Here is a 26,713-nt window from a genome sequence, read left to right on the forward strand (position 1 = left end):
CCCCTTATTTAGAAAGGCACTTTGCAGATGTGACTAAGTCAAGGACCTTGAGATAGGAAGGTTATCACAGATTACCCAGGTGATTCTCAATGCGATCACCAGAGCGCTTATAAGGTAGAACCAGAGGGAGACCTCACAGAAGAGAAGGCGGGAAGGCAGAGGCAGAGACTGGAGTGATGTCACCACCAACTCAGGATTGCTGAGTGGCCACCAGATGCTGCACGGAGGGAAGCAAGGACTCACCCTTCACAGCCCCGGAGAGCTCAGTTCTACTGGATTTTGGTCATCTGGACTCCCAACTGTAAGAGAACAAATTTCAGTTGCTTTAAGCCGCCGGGTTGGTGGTAATTTGTTCGACAGCTGCCTTAGAAAGCTGCTACGCTGGCTGAGGGCAGACAGGTGCCCAGCCCTACGGGGCTCACGCCAGCCCCACGCGGACAGCCCCGGAGCCGCGGTGAGGGGCTCGTCCTTCAGGCCTGGCTGGGCAAGGACCCTTCAACAACTTCTCCAATTCTTCAGCCGACCCCAAGCCCTCATCTTGTCTCACACTCCGTTCAGTGATTTACGGAGAAATCGCCATGCACCAGGCACCATGTCAAAGACAGAGGAGCAGTGGACCAAAGCATCTCAAGGAAGTCACCGCAATCGGCCCCAGAGTCACCTCCACCAACTGGACTTGCCTCCGCCCAAACCGGGTTGCTTGGTAAAACTAGGCATCCACCGAGCGGCCCCGCTTTGTGCGGTTCTGGAAAGGTGGTGGATGGAAACCAGACCGCCCCCCGTGACTCCCCCGGCCCTCGGCTCAGTCACCACCTACAAAGCACTCCCTCTGGGCCAGGTGCCGTGCTGTCATTCTGGGCCGACCTGGAACCCGGGCGTGGGGAAATTCCACCTCAGTCCCTCAGGCCCGCTTGGCCGGCCCAGGGTAGGCTGCCCACGGCTCCTTCCCCCCACTGGGGGCGAAACAGGTATCGTAGTTTTTGCCATTGTGATGTGAGTCAGCAGTACCTGGGGGCCCTGAGTGTCACCACTTGGTGAACCATTGATCTTTGCTTATCAGGTACAAAACTCACATAAAGTATCCGGGGTTTTCCCCAGACTGCGTCAAAGCATGAATGACATTGGTAAGGGGGGTTACCCAGGTCCCAACACGGGCACCAGCAGGTGTTTCTAAGAGATGAAATATGGGAGGCAAAAAGACTGGATTCGGGGATCGTGAAGCAAGCTAGAGGAATGCGCGGGCGTTTGAAAATTGCAGCTACATCGAAGTGTAACAGCGACATGGATGTCACCTGTCCTGGGAACGCTTACCTTCCTCCTCGCTGTTTGCGAGAGGAACTCCCACATACCTCCGGGGGGGGGGGCTGTAAGGAGAACAGCTCTGGTTCCTCTTCACCCCTCCCTTACTGCTCCCTGGAGCTGTGCCCCATCTCTCTGCTGCCTCCTCGGGGTGGTCCACACTCCACAGCGAAGGTCCTTGTGGCCAAAGCGGGTCTGTTTTCGGCAGACCCAGTTAGGTCTTCGTGTCTCCTGGTGAGGCAAGATACGATCCCCCATGCGAGTGGCCCTCCTGGTGTGAGCTCAACCAGGGGAAATAAACACTGTTCATCACTTCCCAGTTTTGTCCCCGAAATGCCTCTTGCCATCACTGCGCGGAAGAAAGCGCAAAGGATCAAGTTTGCAACACGGGGTATTTTTTCCACCTGACATTGTACTCTTCCAACGACTGAATATTTGTGCACGTACCGCAGTAGAATGAAGCCATCTAGTTTCTTTTCTCTTTTTTTAAGTTTATTGATTTATTTTGAGAGAGAGACGGAGAGAGAAAGAGAGCCGAGGGGGGCGGGGCAGAGAGAGAGGGAGACACAGAATCCCAAGCAGGCTCTGTGCAGTCGGCACAGAGCCCTAGGCGGGGTTTGAACTCACAAACCGTGAGATCACCACCTGATCAAGAGTTGGGCATTTAGGGGCGCCTGGGTGGCGCAGTCGGTTAAGCGTCCTACTTCGGCCAGGTCACGATCTCGCGCTCCGTGAGTTCGAGCCCCGCGTCGGGCTCTGGGATGATGGCTCGGAGCCTGGAGCCTGCTTCCGATTCTGTGTCTCCCTCTCTCTCTGCCCCTCCCCCGTTCATGCTCTGTCTCTCTCTGTCCCAAAAATAAATAAACGTTGAAAAAAAAAATTAAAAAAAAAAAAAAAAAAGAGTTGGGCATTTAACCAACTGAACCACCCAAGCGCCCCTAATCTCCTTCCTTCCTTCCTTCCTTCCTTCCTTCCTTCCTTCCTTCCTTCCTTCTTTCCTTCCCTCCAAGTTGTTCCTACTATAAATTATATCATACTGTACCTTTGTAGATAGCTTACTTTCCCTCCTGCATTTCAGATTACTACCTTAAGTTGATTTCCAAAAGGTGGCCCCAAGGTTCTCGCAGACACTTTATATTTTTTTCTCAGGCTCCTTTCAGCGGAGCTCCTGTGCCCTTTTGCACAGATGCTGTATTGCAGGGTGGAGGCAGCGAGCGGAGACTTTCCTGGTCGCCTCGGTGGTTTTCCTGTCACCCTCTGTTCTTAGCATGTTCTCTGACTTCCTTAACGCACATTTGTGCAAAGTGTCTCCCAAGTTACCGTGTCCAACAGAATGGCGGAAACCCCTGTTTGCCTCCACTCCATATTTGGGGTGAAAATATGGGAGGAGGGGTAAATTCAAGAGTGAGGATTAGAGGACGACCTGTGATCTGCTCCACCTTCCTGCTGGTACCTCACTTTCTTCCTCACAAGCTTCCAGAAGGAAACTATCATCCTCATTCTACACACAAAGAATGTGTCCAGCCACAATGGGCTTCTCTGCCTCCTAATCTGGCAAGACTGCTTGTATTGGTTAGTTTTTTTTACACAACAATGCTGTGTAACAAACAATGGTGGGGGGAGGTCTCAGGTATTAATGACAAAGCGTTTATTGCTCATACATCTGTGGTGGTCAGCGAGGCAGCCCCGTTGATCTTGGATTGGCTCACTTACACACTGAGCTCATGGAGTTGGCTGACGGATCTGGGTTGGTCTTGACTAGGATGCGTGAAGTAACTTGATTCTCCTCCAGCTGATGAGCTGGGGCATATTTTCATGGTAATAGAGAGTTACAAGAATGAGCATGTGCCTTCAGGTCTCTGCTTGCCCCATAAAACACTGGGACCACGAATGTGAGGAATCTACTGCGTCCTTGCATGAATTGTAGGTGGGGAGTGTCTAGAACTTCTATAGCTCCCTCCCAACATCTGGGGACCTGTTCACTCCCTTGGGCCAGGGGAAATTGCTTGAAGGTGAGCCTCAAAAGGCTTGCTGTTTGAAAGAGTTTACTTTGAAAGCCTAAAGCTCAGTTTTGACCCAGCAACACAGGCCAGAACCCAAGGGCTCTGACATTTGCCACTTTCAAGATGATGAAATTAAAGGTTCAGGCTTTGTAATCCCTTGGACCTGAATTTCAAGACTAGCCTTCCGTTAACTACTTGGGTGACCACTGCTACATCGCCTCAGTTCTCTGAGCTTCAGTTTCCTCAAACCGAGGAATAACTGAGAGAATAACTCTTGTGCATAATCTTTATGAGACCTAATGAGGATGAAATGTGCAAAGGAACTGGCACATAAAAGGCACTCAATAACCAGAGCTATTGAATCAGTATCTACACTTTTAGTTGTGCCAGAAACCCCCCTGGAAACTAGCCGATGCGTAAAAGGGTGGTGCTGGGGGTGTGTGTGTGTGGACACTAATGAATCACACAACTGTCATTCCAGGAGCACAAACAATTTCATCAGAATTATGTATTTTCTCTGTTTCTTGGTTCTAATTTCCCCTGCTCGGTTTCATCCTTCAAAGATGTTCTTGTTTCCACACGGGGCTCAAGATGTGAGAGTCTGTAAATAAATCATGACTGTGGATGGGAAAGTGAAACATCTTCCTTGACCAGACCTGAGTCAAGGAGCCATCCGTCCTTGTACTGGTGTGTGTACATGTGTGTGTGCGTTGCATCGGTGGGCTTGGCAGCCCAACCGGGAATGCACGGAATGGGAGTTAGACGGATGTCCCTTGATCTAAAGATACGTCTAAAGAAAGGATGTTGACAGACATAAGCAACATGGCCATCACATTATTACTCTGCTCACCGTAGGATGAAAAGAGGGAACACTCAATCATGATCATATTTTCAACGTACAGCATGGAAGCAATGGAATGACTCTCAGAAATTGTCTCTGCTACCACTGAAATTCCAATATATATGCATATACACGCACGTACCTACCACACTTGTGCGTGCTATATGCTGTGAAGGAAAGCAGGTGCAGGTAGAAATTATACAACTTCAAAAGAATGATAAAATTGCCATCTCATTTTATTTATTTATTTATTTATTTATTTATTTATTTATTCAGTTTTTAGGGAGCGAGCAAGAGCCAGAAGGGAAGGGGCAGAACCCTTGACCCTAAGATCAAGGTCGCGTGCTCTACTGACTGACGGCCAAGTGCTCATCTTCGTCTTCTTATAGGAACACCAGTCTTACCAGATCAGAGGCCCACCCTTGTGACCTAATTTGACTTTAGTTGCATCTCTAAAGGCAAATCCTATCACGCTGGGGGTGAGGGCGTCGGCACTTGAATTTGGGGGGGACATAATTCAGTCCATAATACCACCTGCCCACCCTGCACGCTTTCTTCTATTATTCACATCTTGCATTAGGATTGGTACATTTGTTATAACTGATTATGTCAGCATCGATAGATTGTTATCACCCGAAGTCCATGGTTTATGTCAGGGCTCACTCTGAGTTGTACTGTCTCTGGTTTTTGACAAATGCATAAGGACATGTATCCACCACTACAGTTTCATAGAAAATAGTTTCACCCCCCTAAAAATGTCCTGCGCTTCACCTTTTTGCCCCCCTCCCCGGGAGCCCCTGAAAACTGCCTATCTTTTTTTACGGTCTCTACAGTTTTGCCTTCGCCAGAATGTCACCTAGTCGGAATCATTTCAGATGTAGCCTTTTCAGATGAGTTTCTTTCACGTAGCAATATATGCATGAGGTGTCTTTGTGTGTGTGTGGCCTGATAGTTCTTTTTTTTTTTTTTTAATCACGGAATAATATTCCGTCGTGCACATTACCACAGCTTTTATCCATTCCTCAATTGAAGGACATCTTGGTGGCTTCCAACTTTTGGCAGTTATGAAATAAAGCTGCTATAAATTCATATGCTCAGGTTCTGGGGGGGAGGATATGTTTTCAGCTCATGTGGGTAAATACCCAGGAACCCGATTACTGGATGATATGATAAACCTATTCTAGCTTCATGAAAAATTGCCAACCTTCTAAAAAGTTGTCGAACCATCTTCCCACGTGGCAGGACCATTTTGCATTCCCCCCAGCAATAAATGAGAATTCCTCCGCATCTTCTCTAGCATTTGGTGTTGTCAGTGTTTGGGATTTTAGCCATTCTAATAATTATGGAGGGCTACCTCACTGCTGTTCTAATTTCCCACTCCCTAATGACATAAGGTGTTGAGCATATTTTCATATGCTAATCTGTCAGCTCTTATGTGTCCTTGGGTGAGATCTTTTTAAGTCACTGTTGGGATGGTAGGTCCACCCCTATTCTGCCACTCACCACAGATAGATAAGACACCTTCCTCCAGAGGAGCTCTTGTTCACTGAGCTGCACACACACGAGGCAGGTTCTGCAAAGAAGGAAATAGCAGCACTGAAGTCTCCAGAACAAAGGCTCAAATTAAGGTATGTATTAATAAACATCCCCGGGGAAGAAGGATATTAGGCAAGGACTCTTTTATGTCCTTGGGAGAAAAGCAAAGGGAGGGCCAAGCTTTCAGAAGCTGGGCACGGGAGGTGAGTCGTTTTTTCATCGTTGCGTGTCCTGAGTCCGCAAACCTGCAGATGTCTTAGCGGCTGCCCCTGGCTCTGACTGAGGGAAGCAAGCCATGCCATTTTCTCTGCAGGACAGTAGGAGGGAGTCAAAAGAGTGGGAAGGTAGATAAGAAAATACCTCTCACCACCAGGCATCTGGGAGGAGGCTGTAATTTTGCTGGCTACAAGGCTTGTGTCAGACAACCATCACTCGGGTACAAAATAGTCTAGAACTTGGAAGTCAGGTGGCCTGAACTCTAAAAGACTGGAGTGTTTTTACTCTCCCCACAAAATAGATATGGAAGAGATGAAGGGTTTGGAGGAGATGCATTTTTGAGGCCTGGCTCTATGGTCTTCCTCTCTGTGACGTTAGTCAATGGACTGACGCTCTCTGAGATTCAGGTACAACCCGAACTCCAGAAACAGAAAGGAGGTCTGAGTGCCTGTTTCACAGGGATTCAAGAGAAATAAATGAAGTCATGCGTCTGAAATGCCTGGCCCCCTGTGATAAACGGTGGACATTCTTAAAACTTCGCTTGGATTTTACCGATGAGAGAGCGTGGGGGAAGTGTGGATTGGGGGGTCAGCAGGAAGGACCTGGGGAAGGAATGAGTTGAGGCCCCCTCTTACTCTAGGATATTCAGAGAGCAGAACAGAAGGATGGCAAACTGAAAAAATAATTTTTTTTTTAAATAACTGCAAGACAAGTAGGAAGGAAGATGTAGGAGGAGAGACTGTTACTTTGAGAGACACTAGCCACAACAAAAAAGGCCCACCCTCATACTTCAGAAAGTATTTTTTAAATTTATTTGGGGGTACATACTTAAATGAAATTAATATCTTTAAAAATGGCTACCTTGGTTAGCATTTCAAATTACAGAAAGGTGGCCTAGTGGACAGGGGGGTCTGAATATTCCGCAGCCAAACACCTTGGAAAGATAATGTCTAAATTGAGAGTTCCTTGAATGTATCTATCAGGCTGAGAATTATCATGTTTTCATTGTTGGGTCTTCCCTCGCATAAACAGAGCATACGTTTCCCTTTTAATCATGTCTTCTTTGTTACCCTTCAACAAAATTTTACAATATTTTACATAACTGAATTGCAGTTTTTATCACATTTATTCTTAGAAATATTAGTAATTTCTGTGGCCGGTATGGTTTCGATGATCTTTTTCTGTTGAACTTTTAAAATAGTTACGTATGGTGCTTATAAAAGCAGTAAACAGAAGGAACTGAACTTTTTAGAATAGCATGGCTACTTTTCTAGAACAACAGAGCTGGGAGAAGAAAAGAAAGATAGGTAATGAGAGACAGGACACCATTTGTGTAAGTCAACAGGGAGCACAAAACAATATTATATATTATTTATGGGTGCATTTAAGTCTGTAAAAGTACAGGGGGAAACTATTCAGAATGAACCACACCATACTGGTTTCAGTAATTGCCCCCAGGGTGTGGAGACTCGTTGTGCAGTTAAAGGGAGCTTTAGTTTCATCTCTATTGCATTAGGCAGGCAGCCTGGAAGGAAGGGAGGGAGGAAGAAGGAAGGAAGGAAGGAAGGAAGGAAGGAAGGAAGGAAGGAAGGAAGGAAGGAAGGAAGGAAGGAAGGAAGGAAGAAGGAAGGAAGGAAGGAAAGAAGGAAGGAACGAAGGAAGGAAGGAAGGAAAGAAGGAAGGAAGGAAGGAAAGAAGGAAGGAAGGTAGGAAGGAAGGAAGGAAGGAAGGAAAGAAGGAAGGAAAGAAGGAAGGAAGGAAAGAAGGAAAGAAGGAAGGAAAGAAGGAAGGAAAGAAGGAAAGAAGGAAGGAACGAAGGAAGGAAGGAAAGAAGGAAGGAACGAAGGAAGGAAAGAAGGAAGGAAGGAAGGAAAGAAGGAAGGAACGAAGGAAGGAAGGAAAGAAGGAAGGAACGACAGGAAGGAAGGAAGGAAAGAAGAAGGAAGGAAGGAAGGAAGGAAAGAAGGGAAAGAAGGAAGGAAAGAAGGAAGGAAGGAAGGAAGGAAGGAAGGAAGGAAGGAAAGAAAGAAGGAAAGAAGGAAGGAAGGAAGGAAGAAAGGAAAGAAGGAAGAAGAAGGAAGGAACGAAGGAAGGAAGGAAGGAAAGGAAGGAAGGAAGGAAAGAAAGAAGGAAGGAAGGAAGGAAGGAAGGAAGGAAAGAAAGAAGGAAAGAAGGAAGGAAAGAAGGAAGGAAGGAAGGAAAGAAGGAAGGAAGGAGAAAGAAAAAAAAAAAAGAACCAAAAGGAAACCTGGCAATATGTTAGCAATTGCTCATTCTGGGTGGCGGCATGATAGGTACTTAAATTGTCTTCATAAAATTTGGCATTTCTGAGCCCAGCTAATCCCCACCCCCGTATTGGTCAGCTGAGGCAGTTTTCAATTTTTAAAACATGTTAATAGACCTTATTTTTTAGAGAAGCTTTAGGTTTACAGAAAATTTGGACAGAAAATATTGACAGCTCCCAAGTCGTTTTGGCCTGCCGTAACAATATAGCACAGTCCGGGGTGGCTCGAATGGCAGAAATTTATTTCCTCACTGTTCTGGAGGACCTAAGTCTAAGGTCAAGGTGCTGACATATTGAGTTCCTGGTAAAAGCCCCTTCCTGGCTTGCAAACAGCCAACCTTCTGTGTGTCCTCATGTATGACCTTCTCCCTGGGCATGAACTGAAGAAGAGAGAGGTCTTTCTTCCTCTTCTTATAAGGTCACCAGTGCAAACAGATCAGGACCTGACCCTTACAACATCATTTAACCTTACTTACCTCCTGAAGCCCTGTCTCCAAATATCATCACAGAGGGAATTAGGGCTTCGACATATGGGGTTACGAGTCAGCCCTTAACACCCTGCCCTCTGGCTTCCCAAAATTCATGTCCTTCTCACGCACAGAATACAGTCACTCCACTCCAACAGCTCCCAAAGCCTTACCCCATTCCAGCCTCATTTCTAGATCCAAAGTCTTACCTGGATATCTTCCAGATCAGGTATGGGAGAGACGTGGGGTGTGATTCATCCTGGGACAAAATTCCTGTCCCGCTGTGAACCTATGAAACCAGACAAGTTATGAGCTTCTAAAAGGCAGCGGTGGGACAGGCCTAGGACAGACGGTCCCATTCCACAGGGAACAAATCAGAAAGAAGAGCGAGATGGTGGGTCCCAGGCAAGCCCAAAAGTTGTAAGGCTCAAGAATAATCTCCTTTGGGCGCTCTGCCCTCCCCGCCCACCAGGTGGCAGCGTCATCTGAGGGCCCCAGGCTGTGGCCTCACCCTCCCCCATGGCACTGGGCGGGGTTGGCCTCCAAACAGCCCTGGCCCTCCATCGGGGCAGGTGGCCTGATGACTTCTCCATCTTCAGGGACGTCCCTCCCTTTCCTTGAAGGATAAAATGTACTCGCAGGCACATGGCTCTCTTGTCCTATCTCGTAGAATCTTAGAAGCCCAAGGGGGTTGGTTTTCTTTTGCTCTGTCTCTGCAGCTTTTGTCCAAACTAGCAGGGTCTCTACCCCTGGCTGCTGGTGAAACGGCTGGTTGACTCTGCGGGTGATCTCTGTGTGGGGTGATTGCCCAGCCACACCTGAGGCGTGCTCTCCAGAAACAATTCCTCGTTTTTGCCCTATGGACGGGCTGAGAGTTTTCCAGATCTTCAGACTCTCATTCCTCTTTAACGACTCCTTCAGCTCACCTCTCTCCAAAGATGACATTGGTGGTGTCTTGGCCAGTTCGGGGCTGTTATAACAGGAAACCATAGAGGGGTGGTTTATAAACAACAGGAATTTGTTTCTCACCGTTCTAGAGGCTGGGAAACGCAAACTCAGGTGATGAACCCTCTTCCAGGCTGCGGACAGCCAACTCCTCCTTGTATCTCATGGCCGAGAGCAGAGAGAAGCAAGCGGGCTCGTGATTCTTAGAAGGGCATTCATGCCATTCACCAGGGCTCTACCCTCACGACCTCATTTAATCCAGTTACTTCCCAGAGAACCCACTGCTTAATACCATCACAAGGTGGGGTAGGGCTTCAACATATGCATTTGGGGAGGACACAAATGTTCAGTCCGTAACAGGACTTCGGGGCTTCAACATATGAATGGGGCAGGGGTAGGGATGGTTACAATTCAGACTGTATTTTTTAAATAAAAATATTTCTAAGGAACGAATCTCTCTTAGGTGCCTCTTTGACCTGGTCCTCCCGCCTCGATGGATTACACCCTGGAGCCCAACGTGACAACAGTAACTGACGACTACTATCCCGATTTCTCGTCAAGCCCCTGCGACGGGGAACTTATCCAAAGAGATAACAAGTTGTTACTTGCCATCTTCTACTGTGTCTTGTTTGTATTCAGTCTCCTGGGGAACAGCCTGGTCATCCTGGTCCTCGTCGCCTGCAAGAGGCTGAGGAGCATCACAGACATATACCTCTTGAACCTGGCCCTGTCGGACCTGCTTTTTGTCTTCTCCTTCCCCTTCCAGACCCACTATCAGCTGGACCAGTGGGTGTTTGGGACCGCAATGTGCAAGCTGGTCTCCGGTTTTTATTACATCGGCTTCTTCAGCAGCATGTTCTTCATCACCCTCATGAGCGTGGACAGGTACCTGGCAGTGGTCCACGCCGTGCACGCCATGACAGTGAGGACGGCCAGAATGGGCACAGCCCTGAGTCTGCTCATGTGGCTGATCGCCATCGTGGTCACCAGCCCGCTACTGGGATTGTACCAAGTGGCCTCCGAAGACGGCGTTCTACAGTGCTACTCGTCTTACGGTCAGCAGACTCTGAAGTGGAAGATCTTCATCCACTTTGAGATTAACGTCTTAGGTCTGCTGGTCCCATTCACCGTCCTTATCTTCTGCTACGTGAGCATTCTGCGCCAACTGAGGAGTTGCCAAAACCGCAACAAGGCCAAGGCCATCAAGCTGGTGCTCGTTGTCGTGGTCGCTTCTCTGCTCTTCTGGGTCCCGTTCAATGTGGTCCTCTTCCTCACGTCCCTGTTCAACATGAAGGTCTTGGACGGATGTGTCCTGAGCCAGCGGCTCATTTATGCCACCCACGTCACAGAAACCATCTCCTTCACTCACTGCTGCGTGAACCCTGTGATCTACGCGTTCACGGGCGAGAAGTTCAAGAAACACCTCTCAGAAATATTCCAGAAGAGCCGCGGCCACATCCTCCTCTACGCAGGAAGACAAAGCCCCAGGGAGGGCTGGGACAGGTCCTCCTCCTCTTGCCAGAACCCCCTGCGATCCTCCAGCATAGACTACATTTTGTGAGGGGGGGGGCCCGGAAGCAGGCCTCTGCCTTCCTCCCTGCTCTTCCTTTAGGGGACACAAGTGATTTCAAGCTAGAGTCTGAGGCTATGCGAAGGGAGACTCTGAGAACCGGGGTTACGGGGACGCCTGGGCGGCGCAGTAGGTTGAGTGTCTGGCTTCGACTCAGGTCGTGATCTCACGGTTCATGAGTTCGAGCCCCGCGTCGGGCTCTGTGCCGACAGCTCGGAGCCTGGAGCCTGCTTCGGATTCTGTGTCTCCCTCTCGCTCTGCGCCTCCCCCACTCACACTCTGTCTCTTTCTCAAAAATAAATAAACATTAAAAAAAATTTTTTTTTAAGTATAATGTTAACTTTGGGATTTTTTCCTTAGTTTTTGTTGAGTCTGTCCATTTAAGTTTTATCAAATGCTTTTGATATATATCCATATAAGTTTTATCAAATGCTTTTTCTTATCTATTAAGGTGAACGTATAGTTTTCCTCTATTATTCTGCTAATTTGGTGAACTACATTGTTTGATTTGCTTATCTTAAATCAACCTGCATTTTACCTGGAAAAAATGACCTCTTGGTCATGATCCTTGTAATAAATCATTGGATTCTCAGGATTTTTGTATCTGTGTTCATAAGAAATATTGCCCTATAATTTTCCTTATAAAATGTCCTGGTCGTGGGGCGCCTGGGTAGCTCGGTTGGTTGAGCCTCCAACTCTTGTTTTCAGCTCAGATCATTATCTCACAGTTTGTGAGATCGAGCCCTGAGTCGGGCTCTGTGCTGAGTGTGGAGCCTGCTTGGGATTCTCTCTCTCCCTCTCTGGCTACCCCTCCCCTGCCGTGTGCATGCATTCTCTCAAAATAAAATAAAATAAAATATCCTGGTCTGATCTACAACAACATGGATGGACCTAGAGGTATTATGCTAAGTGAAATAAGTCAGAGATAGAAAAACAAATACCATGTGATTTCACTCATATGTGGCATTTAAGAAACAGAACAAATGAACAAAGAAAAAAGACACAAACAAACAAACAAACAAAACCAGATTCTTAAATACAGAGAACAAACCGATGGCGGTCAGAGGAGAGGTCGGTGGGTGAGTGGATGGGTGAAAGAAACAGATAAAGAGGATTAAGGGGTAAAAACCTCCAGTTGTGAAATCAACAAGTTCTGGAGATGAAAAGCACAGCCCAGGAAATACAGTCGGTAGCATTGTTTCGTGACAGGTGGTGACTACACTTTTCATGATGAGCACTGAGTAATGTATAGAACTCTTGAATTATTATATGGTACGCTTGAATCTAATATGACACCGTATGTTAATTATGCTTTAATAAAAAAAAAATGTCCTGGTCAGATGTGGCCTCCAAAAGATGTGTGGGGAAGTGCTCCTTTTTCCACTACTCTCTGAAAGAGTTTGTGTAGAATATTGGGCATGATGTCCCCCTTCAAGGTTTGCTTGGCGAGGCCCATTCGTGAGATCATCTGCAATTTCTCTGTAGGAAGATCTCACATGATGCGTTCGGTCTCTTCGGCAGGTAAAGTTTATTCAGATTTTCTGTTTTTGCTTGGTCTCAGTTCCGGAAAGTTTTGCTTTTTAAGGCATTTTCCCAGTTTAAATTGTCAAATTAGCATGTAGTTGTACCTAATATCTTCTTACAGTATTTTTAATACATGAGAATATGAAATAATGTCCTTTTCTTTTTTCATTCCTATTATCGGCAGTTTGTATTTTCCCTCTTTTTTTTTTTTTTCCTGATCAGTCTTATGAGGTTTATCAATTTTATCAATCTTTTCAAAGAGCCAGGTTTTGGCTTTGTTGACCTTCTGGTTTTGTGTTTACACTGATTTCTACTCTTCGCTTTATCTTACCTGCTTTCCTTAGGCTTGATTTCTATTTTATTCCAGCTTTTTGAAATGGAACGTAGATTACTGATTATCAACCTTTGTTCTTTTTTTTTTTCTTTTTGCAAGAGAGAGAGAAGAGAGAGCGCAAGTGGGGGAGAGGGGCAGAGGGAGAGAGAGAGAGGCTCTTAAGCAGGCTCCACACCAAGCACGGAGCCCGACTGAGCCAAAATCAAGACTTGGACACTTAACCGACTGGGCCACCCAAGTGCTCCAACCTTTGTTCAGTTTTGAAAGATACCATTAAAGCTATAAAATTTCCTCTCAGCACCACTTACACTGCATCCCACACATTTTCATACAACAGATTTTCACTGATTTTCAATTTAAATTATTTTCCACTTTCCACTGTGAATTCCTTTTATTATGAGTTGTTCAGAAATGAATTTAGGGGCTCCTGGGTGGCCCAGTCAGTTGAGCCTCCAACGCCTCATTTTGGCTCGGGTCATGATCTCATGGTTGGTGGGATAGAGCCCCACCTCCCCATCAGGCTCCATCCTGTTAGCGAGGAGCCTGCTTGGGATTCTCCCTCTCCCTCTCTCTGCCCCTCTCCTACTCCCAAGTGCGCGCTCTCTCTCTCTTTCTCAAAATAAATACACAAACTTTAAAAAATTAATTGAAAATTTCCAAACACACAGGGATTTCTTTATGCTTTAGTTTCTAGTTTGACTCCAGAATACATAGGTGTACATTTGGGTTTTTGAAAATTTTATTATTTTTTTATTAAAAAAAATTTTTTTTTAACGTTTGTTTATTTTTGAGACAGGCAGAGACAGAGCATGAACGGGGGAGAATCAGAGAGAGGGAGACACAGAATCCGAAACAGGCTCCAGGCTCTGAGCTGTCAGCACAGAGTCCGACGCGGGGCTCGAACTCACCGACTGCGAGATCAGGACCTGAGCCGAAGTCGGACGCCCAACCGACCGAGCCACCCTGAAAAATCTTTTAAAGTTTATTTATTTTGAGAGAGAGAGCACGCACAAGAGTGGGAGGGGCAGAGGGAGAGAGAGAGAGAATCCAGGCAGGCTTCCCTGTAGAGGCGGCACAGGGCTGGATCCCACGACTCTGGGAATCAGGACCTAGCCGAAATCAAGAGTCTGACACTGAACCGACTGCGCTGCCAGATGCTTCTTTTCTGAAATTTATTGCAAATTGTTTTGTGACTCAGAACGTGGTTTATTACGTAAATGTGCTACGTACATGTGAAAAGAATGAGTATATTGTGTGGTTGTTGCCTGGAGCTGGTTAATCAGATTGGTCAAGTCTCCATTCTGAGATTTTCTGTTTGCTTGTTCTACGAGTCACTGTGAAAGGTACACTAAAATCTCTAACTGTGATTGCCAGTGTATTTTTCATTTTAATCCTGTTTAGTATTGCTGCATATATCTTGAAGCTATGTTATTCGGTGCACACAAATAGAAGATCTGTATACCTTTCTTAAGTCTTTTTTTTTTTTTTTTTTTTTATTTTAGAGACAGCACGAGCACGGGAGAGGTGGAGGGGGGCAGAGGAAGAGAGAGCGAGAGCGAGAGAATCTTAAGCAGGGATTGATCCCTTGACCCTGGGATCATGATATGAGCTGAAATCAAGAGTCTGACGCTCAACAGACTTGAGTCACCCAAGTGCCCAGATTTATACATTTTTCTATTGAATTGACTTTTTTTTAACCTTTTTAAAAGAGTTTATTTGTTTGTTTGTTTATTTACTTATAATCTCTACACCCAAGGTGGGGCTCTAACTCACGACCCCCAAGATCAAGAATCATGTGCTCCTTCCTACGGAGCCAGCCAGGCGCCCTCTTTTGTCATCATTAAATGTGTCTTTTCCTCCAACAATACTCCTTGACTGAAAGTCTGCGATGCTCAGCATTAATACAGTCATAGCAGCTTTCTTTTAATTACCGTGTGTGTTCTCTTTTCCTTCAAACTATTTGCTTATACTTAGTTTCTCTCTTGTAAACAGAAATTATTTGGGGTTTTGTTTCTTTTCCTCTCTCTACAGACAGGGTTTTAGTACCATGAGGGTGCCTAATACGTATAAAATCTAAAAAATATCCTTCAGATAGAATATTCTGCAATACATATTAAAAGTATACCAAACGTTGATTTCCGATTTCAGAGCAATTTTTTTTTCCTTTTCTTTTCCAAGTTAACAACATAATTTCAATTACAGGTGGCTCATTCGGCAAAATTGACACCCATTATATTGACCATATTGCAAATATATGCCTGGAGGGCAGCCTACTCGTTTTAGGAAAGCGTCCGGACAGCTTTATCTTGAAATGTTTAAATCTGTGCTGAGGATAGCCACACTGCTCCTCCAAAGCGTGTAACTTCTGAAAAACATGAGAACTGTCCTTCTTTCTCCTGGTGTAGACACAAATTTACTTTATTTTGGACATCCCGTGAGTTCTGTTACTATGTTAGGTCGCTAATAACCAAAGACTAGCTCCTCATTCTGAATGTCCAGACCCTGAAATTCCAGTTGAATTAGAACCGAGCAGCAATTTCCTGGTAGTCTGTGTCTTTGTAGAACTTTCATCATACTGTCATCCCAGTGCTTCGTAAGTCCTCTTTTCCTAGAGTGATTTCTTACATTGATGCCAGTAAGTGTGATTATACGTGTTTGATTGATATTTGTTGAATGAGGGGCACCGGGGTGGCTCAATCGGTTACGCGCCCGACTCTTGGTTTCGGCTCAGGTCACGATCTCGAGGCCTCGTGGGTGTGAGCCCCGAGTCAGGCTCTGTGCTGACAGTGTGGAGCCTGCTTGGGGTTCTCTCTCTCCCTCTCTCTCTCTCTCTGCCCCTCCCCTGTTTGTACTATCTCTCTCTCAAAATAAATGAACTCAAAATATATACATTTGTTCCATGAATAAAGGAGTGGGTTCCTGAAACAAGACGAGGTGAGGACCCCTGGTCCTCATACACAGATGCTGAAGTTTTTTGCTCTCTTCCTGGTCACTGTTGATCATCACCCTGGTGACCCTGGCTGGCTGTGCCAGGGTGAAGGCACTGCCCCTTCCCACTTCCTCACTTGTGCTGCACCTGTCTGGTCTACAGGATTCAGTGGGTGGGTATAAGGAGACTGCAGGAGTGACTGCACACGGCAAAGAGAGAGCATGGAACCAGGAGGCAGGATTCCTGATGCTAGTGTAGGCTCTGCCCAAACCTCACTGTGTCTCCCCTCAAGGCCTTACTGTTCTCACCTGTAAAATGAGCAAGTTGAACCAGGTGGCCGCCAAGGTCCTTTCCTAGCCTAACACCATGTGAGTCTAGGATCATCATGTTCAGACTGCCTTGTACCTGACTCTCAGGCTAATGCAAGCCACACCAGAGAGGTGGGAGATTTTCTGGGGCACAGAGCACCTTGAGGAAAATGCCCACACATAAGCTAAGTTTTGCCAACAGTTCTGCATTATTAGAGCCCCTCTTCCAGCCCAGGGTAAGTGATCTTGATATAGGGGTTCTAACTTACTAGGACAGTGTTAGCAGTCCTACCAAGGTCCGCCCTTTAAGATACTGCACAAAGCACCAGGACCCCGATAGCCTTGTCCATGACCCACCCACTGTCTTCTCCATGAGTTCGTTATAAAGCTCCATCATGGTGGGGCTCCAGCCGGCATTGGGGAGGGAATAATCCTTACACTGGACCGCAAGTGACTGCTGGAAACCCGAAAAGTCCAAGAAAAGGGGGCAGACTGCGCCTGATGCTATCCGGGTCTGACTCGTTAATTCATGCCTGTATTTAATACTTGCGCCTGTTTTCACCAGGCAGAGCAAGTACCAACGTCCGGAGATGAGAGAGACCATGTCAGGTTCCCAGGACTGCAGAAGCAGAAATGCTTCGTGGTAGGGAAGGGCGGCAGGGGAGCCGATCGGAAAGCAAGCCCGGGGACTGAGCTGTCGTGTTAAAGAATTCGGGCTTTATCCAGAAGAGTCATGGGTAGGACAGGGCCATGGTCAGATCTGCATGTTGGAAGGATGCCTACCTGCACATGGGAACTTGCGGCCCGGTTAAACCTCGAGGCTCCTGGTGAGACGGCTGGTACACGATTCAAAGACACACACAGTCTTCTGCCTGCCTCTTCCCTGTCCTGCTCCCCCAGGTCCTCCAGGCTTCACTCCTGAGATGGCCCACCTTGGCCGGCCACCCGCTTTATTATGCCTCCTTCCTGCCACATTACAACCAGAGGCTCAACCAGAGACTCCCTTTTCTAGCAGACAGAGGAGAAAACCAGAGGCAAGTGCCCAGCCCTCCTGCCAGGAATTCTGGATAATTCATGATATGGCAACACCTTTTGGTATCTTCTACCTGGTTCGAGTTCCTATTCACTGGTGCCCGTCAGTCCTCCCTGTGCTTACACAGTTGCTGTTTTTTCCTGGCTGGGTTATTGACTCACAGTTACATGCATATGCCCTTTTTTACCTACACAGATGGCAAGAGAAATACATAATTTTTTTAATGTTTATTTATTTTTGAGAGAGAGAGAGGGAGACACAGAGTCGGAAGCAGCCTCCAGGCTCCGAGCTGTCAGCACAGAGCCCGACGCGGGGCTCGAACTCACAAACCGCGAGATCGTGACCTGAGCTGAAGTCGGACGCTTAACCGACTGAGCCACCCAGGCGCGCTGACAGACAGCCTCTTAAGTCTGGGGAAAGGCCTGGTAATGATCTCCAATCCTCCCTGCCCTCCTGCGGGGTTGGGGGGGCGGGGGGCTCTTTTGCCAGCAAGTAGATGATAGTGCAGCGTTTGAATTCATTCTCCACAACTCCTTCCCATTATTCCACTGTGCTCCTGGCTGCTTGTCCCTTCACTGCTCTGAGCATCAGTTTTCAAGTCTGTGAAATGAGAATAACACCACCAGCCACATATCCTGCTGTCCCAGAGGCCGGGAGCCAGAACCTGCTGGGGACGGCACTCACGCTCCCCCCTAGCGGTCAGTTTGAGCTGAGGTTTCCCCAGTGGGTTGAAGGAGCACAAATGGAAAAGGGCAGAAGCTTAGAAGGGACGGAGGACATCACTGGATGACATCTGGTTGTTGTTGTTCACGTTTATTCATTTTTGAGCTAGAGAGCGTGAGCAGGGGAGGGGCGGAGAGAGAGGGAGACAGAGGATCCTAAGCAGGCTCTCCACGCGGACAGCAGCGAGCCTGATGCGGGGCTCCAACTCGGGAAACGCAAGATCACGACCTGAGCTGAAGTCAGACGCTCAACGGACTGAGCCACCCGGGTGGCCCTGGGAGACTTCTGATTTTATACATCTAACCTGTCGTGAGAAATCCTGCTCTGAGATTCGCAGCCCAACTGCAGGTGTTGGATGAGTGACTGGAGGCTTCACCCAATCTGATGAAGTCATCAGATGATGAAGTCATCAGAAGTCATCGCTCGGATGAAGTCTTCGAGACCCTCCCCATTTCCCTTGGAGATGACACTGTAGAGGAAAAATCCCACCTAAATCTCAGACCTTGGCAGTCAGAGGAGGGGACGGGTTTGCTTATCTTACGGGAAGGATTTTCATCGGCTAATCCCCGGAGCGGCCCCAAATCAGTGCATTGCCCATTAGTGTGTGTTACTCGGTCGATAGAATTCGTGGGCGGTCCGCTCCTCACGCAGCTGACCTCTTCTCCTCCCTGGAAGCTGCTCCCCTCCCTCAGAGGTGTGTGGGGCCACTCCAAGAGGTGCAGGTGGGAAGCTAGGGCAGTGGGGTATCCTGAGGAACCCCCTCTGGGTCAGGTGCCTTCTGCCCTGGAGACACGCACCACCCCGAGGGTCAGTCTCCGGCCTGAGGTCCCCTCCCTGTCCCAGCTCTCCTCTCTCGTCCAAATGGTGGGAGACTCCCACCTCTTTCCCCGGGGTCACAGAGGGGGAGACCCCGGCTTGGAGGATGGCATCTTTCACAGTGACTCAGAGAAGCGCGTCTGCCTGTGAGAGAGCCTGGGATCCTCCTGGAGGGCCCATCTGGGTGAGGCCGGGGGACCCTCCCAGCCGGCAGCTCGAATGGGCTTTTTCTTGGCCGAAGAGGAGGGAGGGGGCCCGAGGCTAGCTGGTGAGTCCGTGGCTGCTCCCAGCAGGTCCTCGGTGACTGCTGCCCAGAGGAACATAAACGCCATTCTATGGACCCCCCGGAGAAGAGTGACTCCACCTGCCCCCTCAGCGACCCACCCTATTTAGGGACCTCATCTCTGATCCCCGAGCCTCCTAAAGAGCAGTGGAAAATGCAGCGGATTTTAAAAGTGATAAGGACGAAAAGTCCGCATCTTCAGTCCTCGCGCGTGCCAGACCCGGTACCGGGAGTTTGGTTGCATTAATTGCTCACGAAAACTCTTAGGAGGAGATATTGCATTTTCCCCATCTTACAGGTGAAGACGCAGACGCCCCAGGTGGTCACGTGCCTGAGGGCACGTGGCTACAAGTGTGGGATTCGGAGTCGGGGCTCTCACCCAGGAGGGAAAGCCGGATTCAGCAGAATTTGAGTTGAGGCTGGCGGTGGAGTGAAAGCCTTCTGCCACGTCCAACAGCTCCTTCCCTCCTAAGCAGGTGCAACTCGCTTCAGAAGTCGCTTGTCTGTCTTGCATGTGTGTTTCTCTCACTTCTCGGCTGCGCAGGAGGGAGGCAAGAATCCGATCCCGGATGGCGGGGAACCTCCAGCATTTCGCCTCACCAGCACTTGGCTGTGCGAAGTGAAACCCCAGGTGACTATTTCTTTCCTTTTCTCCCCTCATCTGGCCCCGCAGGATATCCATAGTGGATTATCTGGGCACTGTGATAGATGCCAGTGTTTTTTGTTTGTTTGAGAGAGAGAGAGAGAGAGAGAGAGAGAGAGAGAGAGAGAGAGGAGAGACAGAGAGCACAAGCAGGGAGGGGCAGAGAGAGAGAAAGGGAGAGAGAGAAACCCAAGCAGGCTTCGTACTATCAGCGAGGAGCCCGACGCAGGGCTCGAACTCATGAACTGTGAGATCATGACCTGACCCCAACCAAGAGTCTGACACTTAACCCACCCTGGCACCACTGTTTTTCATGACGACACACGATGCGGTCTTTACAGGAACCATGAGCATCACCTTCAAGAGGTCTGTTTCCTTGCCTGGGTCCAAGTGAGGAGTGAGTGGGTGTGGAGTTATTCCATGGGTTATGATGGAAAATAAGGGCTCGTGTAGCCATCCTGATTGCAAAGAGGACCTTCTACTTTAAAAAAAAAAAATGTTTATTAATTTTTAAGAAAGGGAGAGACAGACCGAGTAAGAATGGGGAAGGAGCAGAGAGAGAGGGAGACACGGAATCCGAAGCAGTCTCTAGGCTCTGAGCTGTCAGCACAGAGCCCGACGCGGGGCTGGAACCCATGGACCGTGAGATCATGACCTGAGCCGAAGTCGGCCGCTTGACTGACTGAGCCACCCAGGTGCCCCAGGACTTTCTACTTTTGCTCTTCTCATGGGCCAATCTCAGATGTTCCTTTTTCATCCAAGGACAAGGTGACAGGCTTGAAGATGGGTTATGGGTTCAAACATAAACAATCTACGTGGGATGCTGATGAGCTATGTTCGGCCACCCCTGACTTAGGGAACACCAGCCAACGTGCCTGTAACGACCTAAGTCTGCAAATAATTACTGGGCCCCCACTGAAATGATAATTCCCTACGTTTAATTAGCCTCTTACTTAACACTTACATACACGTGATTTCATTTGATCTTTGCTGCAGTCCTGGGAGGTAGGTACTTTTATCTCCGATTTGAGAAACGGGGAAGCTGCGGTGAATACACAGCTAGCAGGTGACACAGCCAGGATCGGATGCCGGTGGCCTGGCCTGCTCCCAAAGGCCACTCTCTCTGCATACTAGCCCTCTCCCTCCGTGGGGTCTCAAGGACACACGGGGAGGAGGAGGACACACTCTCTGTCCTGCAAGGAGGGGAAGCCAGGTGTATTGGTCAGAGTTCTCCAGAGAAATGTGTATTTACGTGGATATACACACATATAAAATACTATATTAATATATTAATCAACATAGCTATTATATATATAATATCAGTGCATAGATAGATGGATAGAATAGATTTATTTCAAGGAATCGGCTTAAGCAATGGTGATGCTGGTAAGTCCCAAATCCACGGGGCAGACCATCAAGGCTGGGAACTTTGGGGAGGAACTAAAGCTATCGTCCTGGGGCAGGATTGCTTCGTCCTCAGGGCAGCCTTGGTTCTGTTCTCAAGGCTTCCAGCTGATTACCTCAGGCCCACTTGGATCATTGAAGATAACCTCCTTTGCTTACAGTGCACTGATCGTAGGTGTGATGAACATTTACCTGCCCAGAAACTCCTAGATTAGTGAGGACTGAATAACTGGGAATTATAACCCTAGTCAGGTTGACCCGTAAAACTCACCATCTCACAGGGAATACTTGTTTACTGACAGGGCCGTCCTGCCAAAGACGGAGATAACTCGCCACGCGTGGGTAGGGCCACTCGACGGTTCACAAAGTGTGGGTGGGTCCCACTCACCCCTGTGGGCAATTCAGGCTGGGCAGGGACCGGGAGAAACCAGGTGCTTGTGTTTGTGAACTTGTAGCCAAAGTGTAGTTTCCGTTTCCTCCCTGGGAAGATGGCAGGAAAGCAAGAGGGGCTTGATGGGTGCAGAAGACGGGGAAATGGTTCGTGGCAATGTTGAGGGAGAGGTTTGTGGCTCCCACGGGATGGTTACACACGGAATGCCACAGAGCCTGGGTTTGCTTTACAGCTTCTTTCTTCCGTGGCCCCTGGTATCTCGGCCCTTGGAGTAGAATCCCAGGACTCCCACTCTGCAGGGGCACCCCACGCACACACACACACACACACACACACACACACAGCCTGCTGTTTCACTGCTTTCTCGGAGACCAGCCCATGAAGAGCGGTACCGCATTGCTCTGTCTCCTAGCCCGGTCATCCTCCGCTCAGTGGTGAGGCTGCAGGCGATGAGGGAAACAAAGGCCCGAAAACTGTGGCTTAAATTAAGTCCCTTTATAGCTTGCAGCCCACTGAAAGATGCCAGAGACCCACAGCGTGTGACCCTCCTCAAGAAGTCTATGGCTGCCTTAATGCCTTAATGTTTCCACGTCATTAAAAACTAAGGGCAACTTTATCTTTTATTTTAAAATTTTTTTTTAATGTTTATTTATTTATGAGACAGAGAGAGAGACAGAGCAAGAACGGGGGAGGGTCAGAGAGAGGGAGACACAGAATTGGAAACAGGCTCCAGGCTCTGAGCTGTCAGCCCAGAGCCCGACGCGGGGCTCAAACTCACAGACTGCAAGATCATGACCTGAGCCGAAGCCGGACGCCTAACCGACTGAGCCACCCAGGCGCCCCAAGGGCAACTTTATCTTAACAATGGCTAAATCTTCGGGGCCCTGTGAGATCCTGCTATCAGCATCCAGAAAGTCCTTGGAAACCAACTCTATCTCTGTCCCCCTGCCCTCCACAGACTTACAAGCATGTAATCAGTCACTCCTCACAACCCCAGCACCGCTCTTTCTGCCCACGGGTCCTGTCTCCAGGCCTAAATAAAATCACCTTTTTGCACCAAAGACGTCTCAAGAATTCTTTCTTGGGGCGCCTGGGTGGCTCAGTCGGTTGAGCTACCGACTTCGGCTCAGGTCATGATCTCACGGTTTGTGAGTTCGAGTCCCACATCGGGCTCTGTGCTGACAGCTCGGAGCCTGGAGCCTGCTTCGGATTCTGTGTCCCCCTCTCTTTCCGCCCCTGCCCCGCTCATGCTCTGTGTCTCTCTGTCTCAGAAATAAATAAACATTAAAAAAGTTCTTTTTAAGAGTTCTTTCATAGCCATTCGCTCACAAACCCCAGTTCATAATTTTATCACTGGCACGGGAGGAAGAAAGGTCTTTCCCTCTTGGCGAAGCCCGAGACAGCAACAGGACCATTCTCTTTGCCAGAGCTTCTGGGAAAGCCATTAGAATCTTTTTCTCCCCCTGCGGGTTTGTGCCCATCTTCAAGACCAGGCACAGAGGATGATTTCCGCCACTGCTGAGGGCAGCCCCGGGCCCTTGGAGATTCTGAAGAATGTTCTTTCAGACTGTTTGGGATGGGAGGGGACGCTCAAATGGAGAGGAGCCTCCACGGGCTATGCCATGGAACCATCGTAACACCCGTTCACCTCTCTGGGAGGCCACTGGCTGTAAAGAGGCTCGAGAAGATGGAAGGTGATGTGAAGAACAAAGGCAAAAACACGGAGATGTCATTACATTTCCTTATAACCTGCAACCCACTGGCAAACAGCCGAGGCAGGCTTGTCTCTCCAGGAACCCCTCACTGTTTGACTGGTAATGCTCTGCGAGGGGGAAGAACAGCCTTGGCTCGAGGCTGACTGGGCCTCCAGGACCCCCTAGGTCTTCTGTAGCTTATGAAAAGCCTGTCTGGAAACTTCCCCTTGTCTGTGCCTCCCCCAACTCTCAAGTCTATAGGCAACTGTTCTTCGTGATCCCAGCGCCTCTCTTTCTGCCCACCAGTCCTGTCCCCGGGCTTTAGTAAAACCATCGTTTCTCACCGAAGGCGTCTCAAGAAGTATGTGGAATTGAAGACACACAACATAGGGAAAGGGAAGGAAAGATACGATAAAAAACGGAGAGGGAGACAGACCCTAAGAGACTCTTAGATACAGAGAACAAACTGAGGGCTGCTGGAGGGGAGGAGGGTGGGGGGAGGGGCTGAATGGGGGATGGGCATGAAGGAGGGCACTTGTTGGGATGAGCGCTGGGTGTTGTAAGTCAGAGATGAATCACTAAATTCTACTCCTGAAACCAGTACCACACTGTATGGGAACTAACTTGAATTTAAAGAAATTTATTAAAAAAAAAAAAAAAAAAAGAATTCTTTCTTGACTGTGGGCTCCTAACCTCAATATTTTCCACATCAGAGGGGAGGGGACTGTGGCCTGCCACGTGCATCATGTCTCCCCTCTTGACCCCCTCCCGGCTTCCAAGGGCAAAAGGGGGCTCGTTGCCTTGACGACAGTAAAGGGAATCTAGACATTTCCAGAAACAGCTCTGGCTCCAGGCAGACAGGAAAAGTCTCCCTGAGCTGGTTTTCCCGGAAGCATGGGGGACAACTCACTATGGACTCTTCACCCTTCCAGCGACCTTGTCCCCAAGGAAGTGACACAGGTGCCTGGCCCTGGAAGGCCCTGGAAGGCTCGTCTCCTCCAGGCCTGGAGGGCAGGGAACCAAAGCTGCCTTGGGAGCAGATTCTGTCTCTCCCATCCAGTTTCCCATGCTTATGCCAGCCTTTTCCTTCTTGGATGGTGGAAACTCCAGATGTCAATAAAACTTGTGAATAAAACTTTAAGAGGGTGTTATGTAACCTGGATAGAGAGTGACTACAGTCACCGGGATGGGAAAACATCATGAAATCTTTTCTTTTTTTAAATTTTTTTTAAAAAAATGTTTTTATTTATTTTTGAGACAGACACAGAGCATGAGCAGGGGAAGGGCAGAGACAGAGGGAGACACAGAATCCGAAGCAGGCTCCAGGCTCCGAGCTGTCGGCACAGAGCCCGACGCGGGGCTCGAACTCACGGACCGTGAGATCATGACCCGAGCCGAAGTCGGCCGCTCAACTGACTGAGCCACCCAGGTGCCCCAAGCATCATGAAATCTTAATACCCAACTCAGCAAAAGGGGCCAGATGGGGTTTGGGAGACTTACTGTGTAACTGGGGGATGTTAGGTCATAGAAGCAAAAATCACCTTCTGCCGACTGCAAACAAGTCAGGAAAGCTATGCCTGATGTTAATGGCCTTGTTTTTGGAATTTTTTTATTTTTTTATTTTTTGAGAGGGAGAGCACGAGCTGGGGAGAGGGGCCGAGGGAGAAAGAGAGAGAATCTTAAGCAGACTCCACACCTAGCGCAGAGCCCGACGCGGGGCTTGATCTCAAGACCCTGGGATCATGACCTGAGCCGAAATCAAGAGTCGGACGCCCAAACACCTGAGCCACCCAGGCGCCCCAGTGACCTTGTCTGGAACTCAGGTCACACACCATGTTTTCACCGTATATTTTTCTTCTATTTTTTAACTCACTGCTCCAAGTTCTGCCATTAAGTATTGCTCCAAAACCCTCCTCATCTGCTAATGGGTAATGCTTCTGCACATTATCTCATACATTTCCCAATCTCCAAGAACATGGGAGAGGGTTTGGAGGGGCTGGGGGGCGGGGCAGGACTCTGGGTTCCAGGGTTGGGAGTGTGGCGGGAACAGATACCGAGGAGGGAAAGCTGGAAGGCACGTACCACGCTTGAAAGCCAGCCCACTTCTTCTGAGCCCGGAACCAAGCCCTCCTGCTGGTGGTAGGGCGGCCAGAGGGCAGGGGGCTTTCACTCTGGGCCCCCATTCCCAGAGTGGCCAAGAGCAGTCTCTGAAATCTGCCAATCCACTCTGTTTCTCAAAAGTAGAAACCCTTGCCCTCTGGGGGAAAATGTAGCTGTTCCTTTAAAAAGAAGTTTCAGGGGCACCTGGGTGACCCAGGTAGCTGAGCTCTGACTTTTGATCTCAGCTCAAGTCTTGATCTCACGGTTGCGAGTTCAAGTCCCACCCTGGGCTCTGCACTGGGTGTGAATTCTAGTGAAAAATAAAAGTTTCAGGGCGCCTGGGTGGCTCGGTCGGTGAGGAGTCTGACTTCATGATGATCTCACAGGTCATGATCTCAGATCATGATCTCACAGTTCCTGGGTTCAAGCCCCGTGTTGGGCTCTGTGCTGACAGCTCAGAGCCTGGAACCTGCTTTAGATTCTGTGTCTCCTTCTCTCTGCCCCTCCCCTGCTCATGCTCTGGCTCTGTCTCTCTCTCAAAAATAAATAAACATTTAAAAAAAATTTTTTTTAAGTTTCTACTTAAAAATAAATGTTTTAGCTTAGATATTGACACTGCACAAAGAAAATGAGCCTTGCCCTTAGAACGAGGGATAGGAAAGTTTTTAACAATCACCAGCCAGATTTGTATATGTATTTCTACGTTTTTTTAAAACATTTATTCGTTTTTTGAGAGAGAGGGTATGAGTGGCAGAGGGGCAGAGAGAGAGGGAGACACAGAATTGGAAGCAGGCTCCAGGCTCTGAGCTGTCAGCACAGAGCAATGCGGCTCGAATTCATGAGCTGTGAGATCATGACCTGAGCAAGTCAGACTGAGCCAGCCAGGCGCCCCTGTATATGTAATTTTTTAATGTTTATGCTTTGCTTAATCCCTTCTGGAGATAAAGAACTACTTTCTTGCTGTTCCTTGTGCCTTAATAACACAGAAATGAAGCCTTAAAATAACAGCATCTTGCTCCCTAAATTATAAGTATCTTTCCTGACCTACATTTCCCCCCAGTGGAGAATGAATGCTAGAAAGTAGCAAATAATTGTCACGAAAAGTTATTCTGCAGGTAACCAGGTACATTGAAGTTGTGTGCCTGCTTTTTTCAACAGGAGTGTCAGGATCCCAGTAGCAATACTTTCCCATGTCTCTCCCAGACAAGGAATGATGGGAAGGTGGGAGACCATAAAGGTTATTCCCACAGTCCAGATGAGAGATAAACCATGATCTGAAACATCCAGACCAGCGTGGTCCAAAAGAAATGTAGTGTGAGCTACACGTGTAATTTTAAATTCTAGTAGCCATATTAAAAAACAGAAAAAGT

The 26,713-nt window shown here is 48.2% G+C and overlaps 1 protein-coding gene across 1 annotated transcript; it reads left to right on the forward strand.

The window, feature by feature from the left end:
- Positions 1–5,699: 5,699 nt before the first annotated feature.
- CCR8 (C-C motif chemokine receptor 8) lies at positions 5,700–11,296 on the forward strand. Its single transcript, XM_030329834.1, has 2 exons — positions 5,700–5,771; positions 10,055–11,296. Exon 2 carries the CDS (start codon positions 10,085–10,087, stop codon positions 11,150–11,152), a length of 1,068 nt encoding a protein of 355 aa, XP_030185694.1. The 5' UTR covers positions 5,700–5,771; positions 10,055–10,084; the 3' UTR covers positions 11,153–11,296.
- Positions 11,297–26,713: the final 15,417 nt, after the last annotated feature.

The sequence above is a fragment of the Lynx canadensis genome, chromosome C2 (genome assembly GCF_007474595.2).
Source record: "Lynx canadensis isolate LIC74 chromosome C2, mLynCan4.pri.v2, whole genome shotgun sequence".
NCBI lineage: Eukaryota > Metazoa > Chordata > Mammalia > Carnivora > Felidae > Lynx > Lynx canadensis.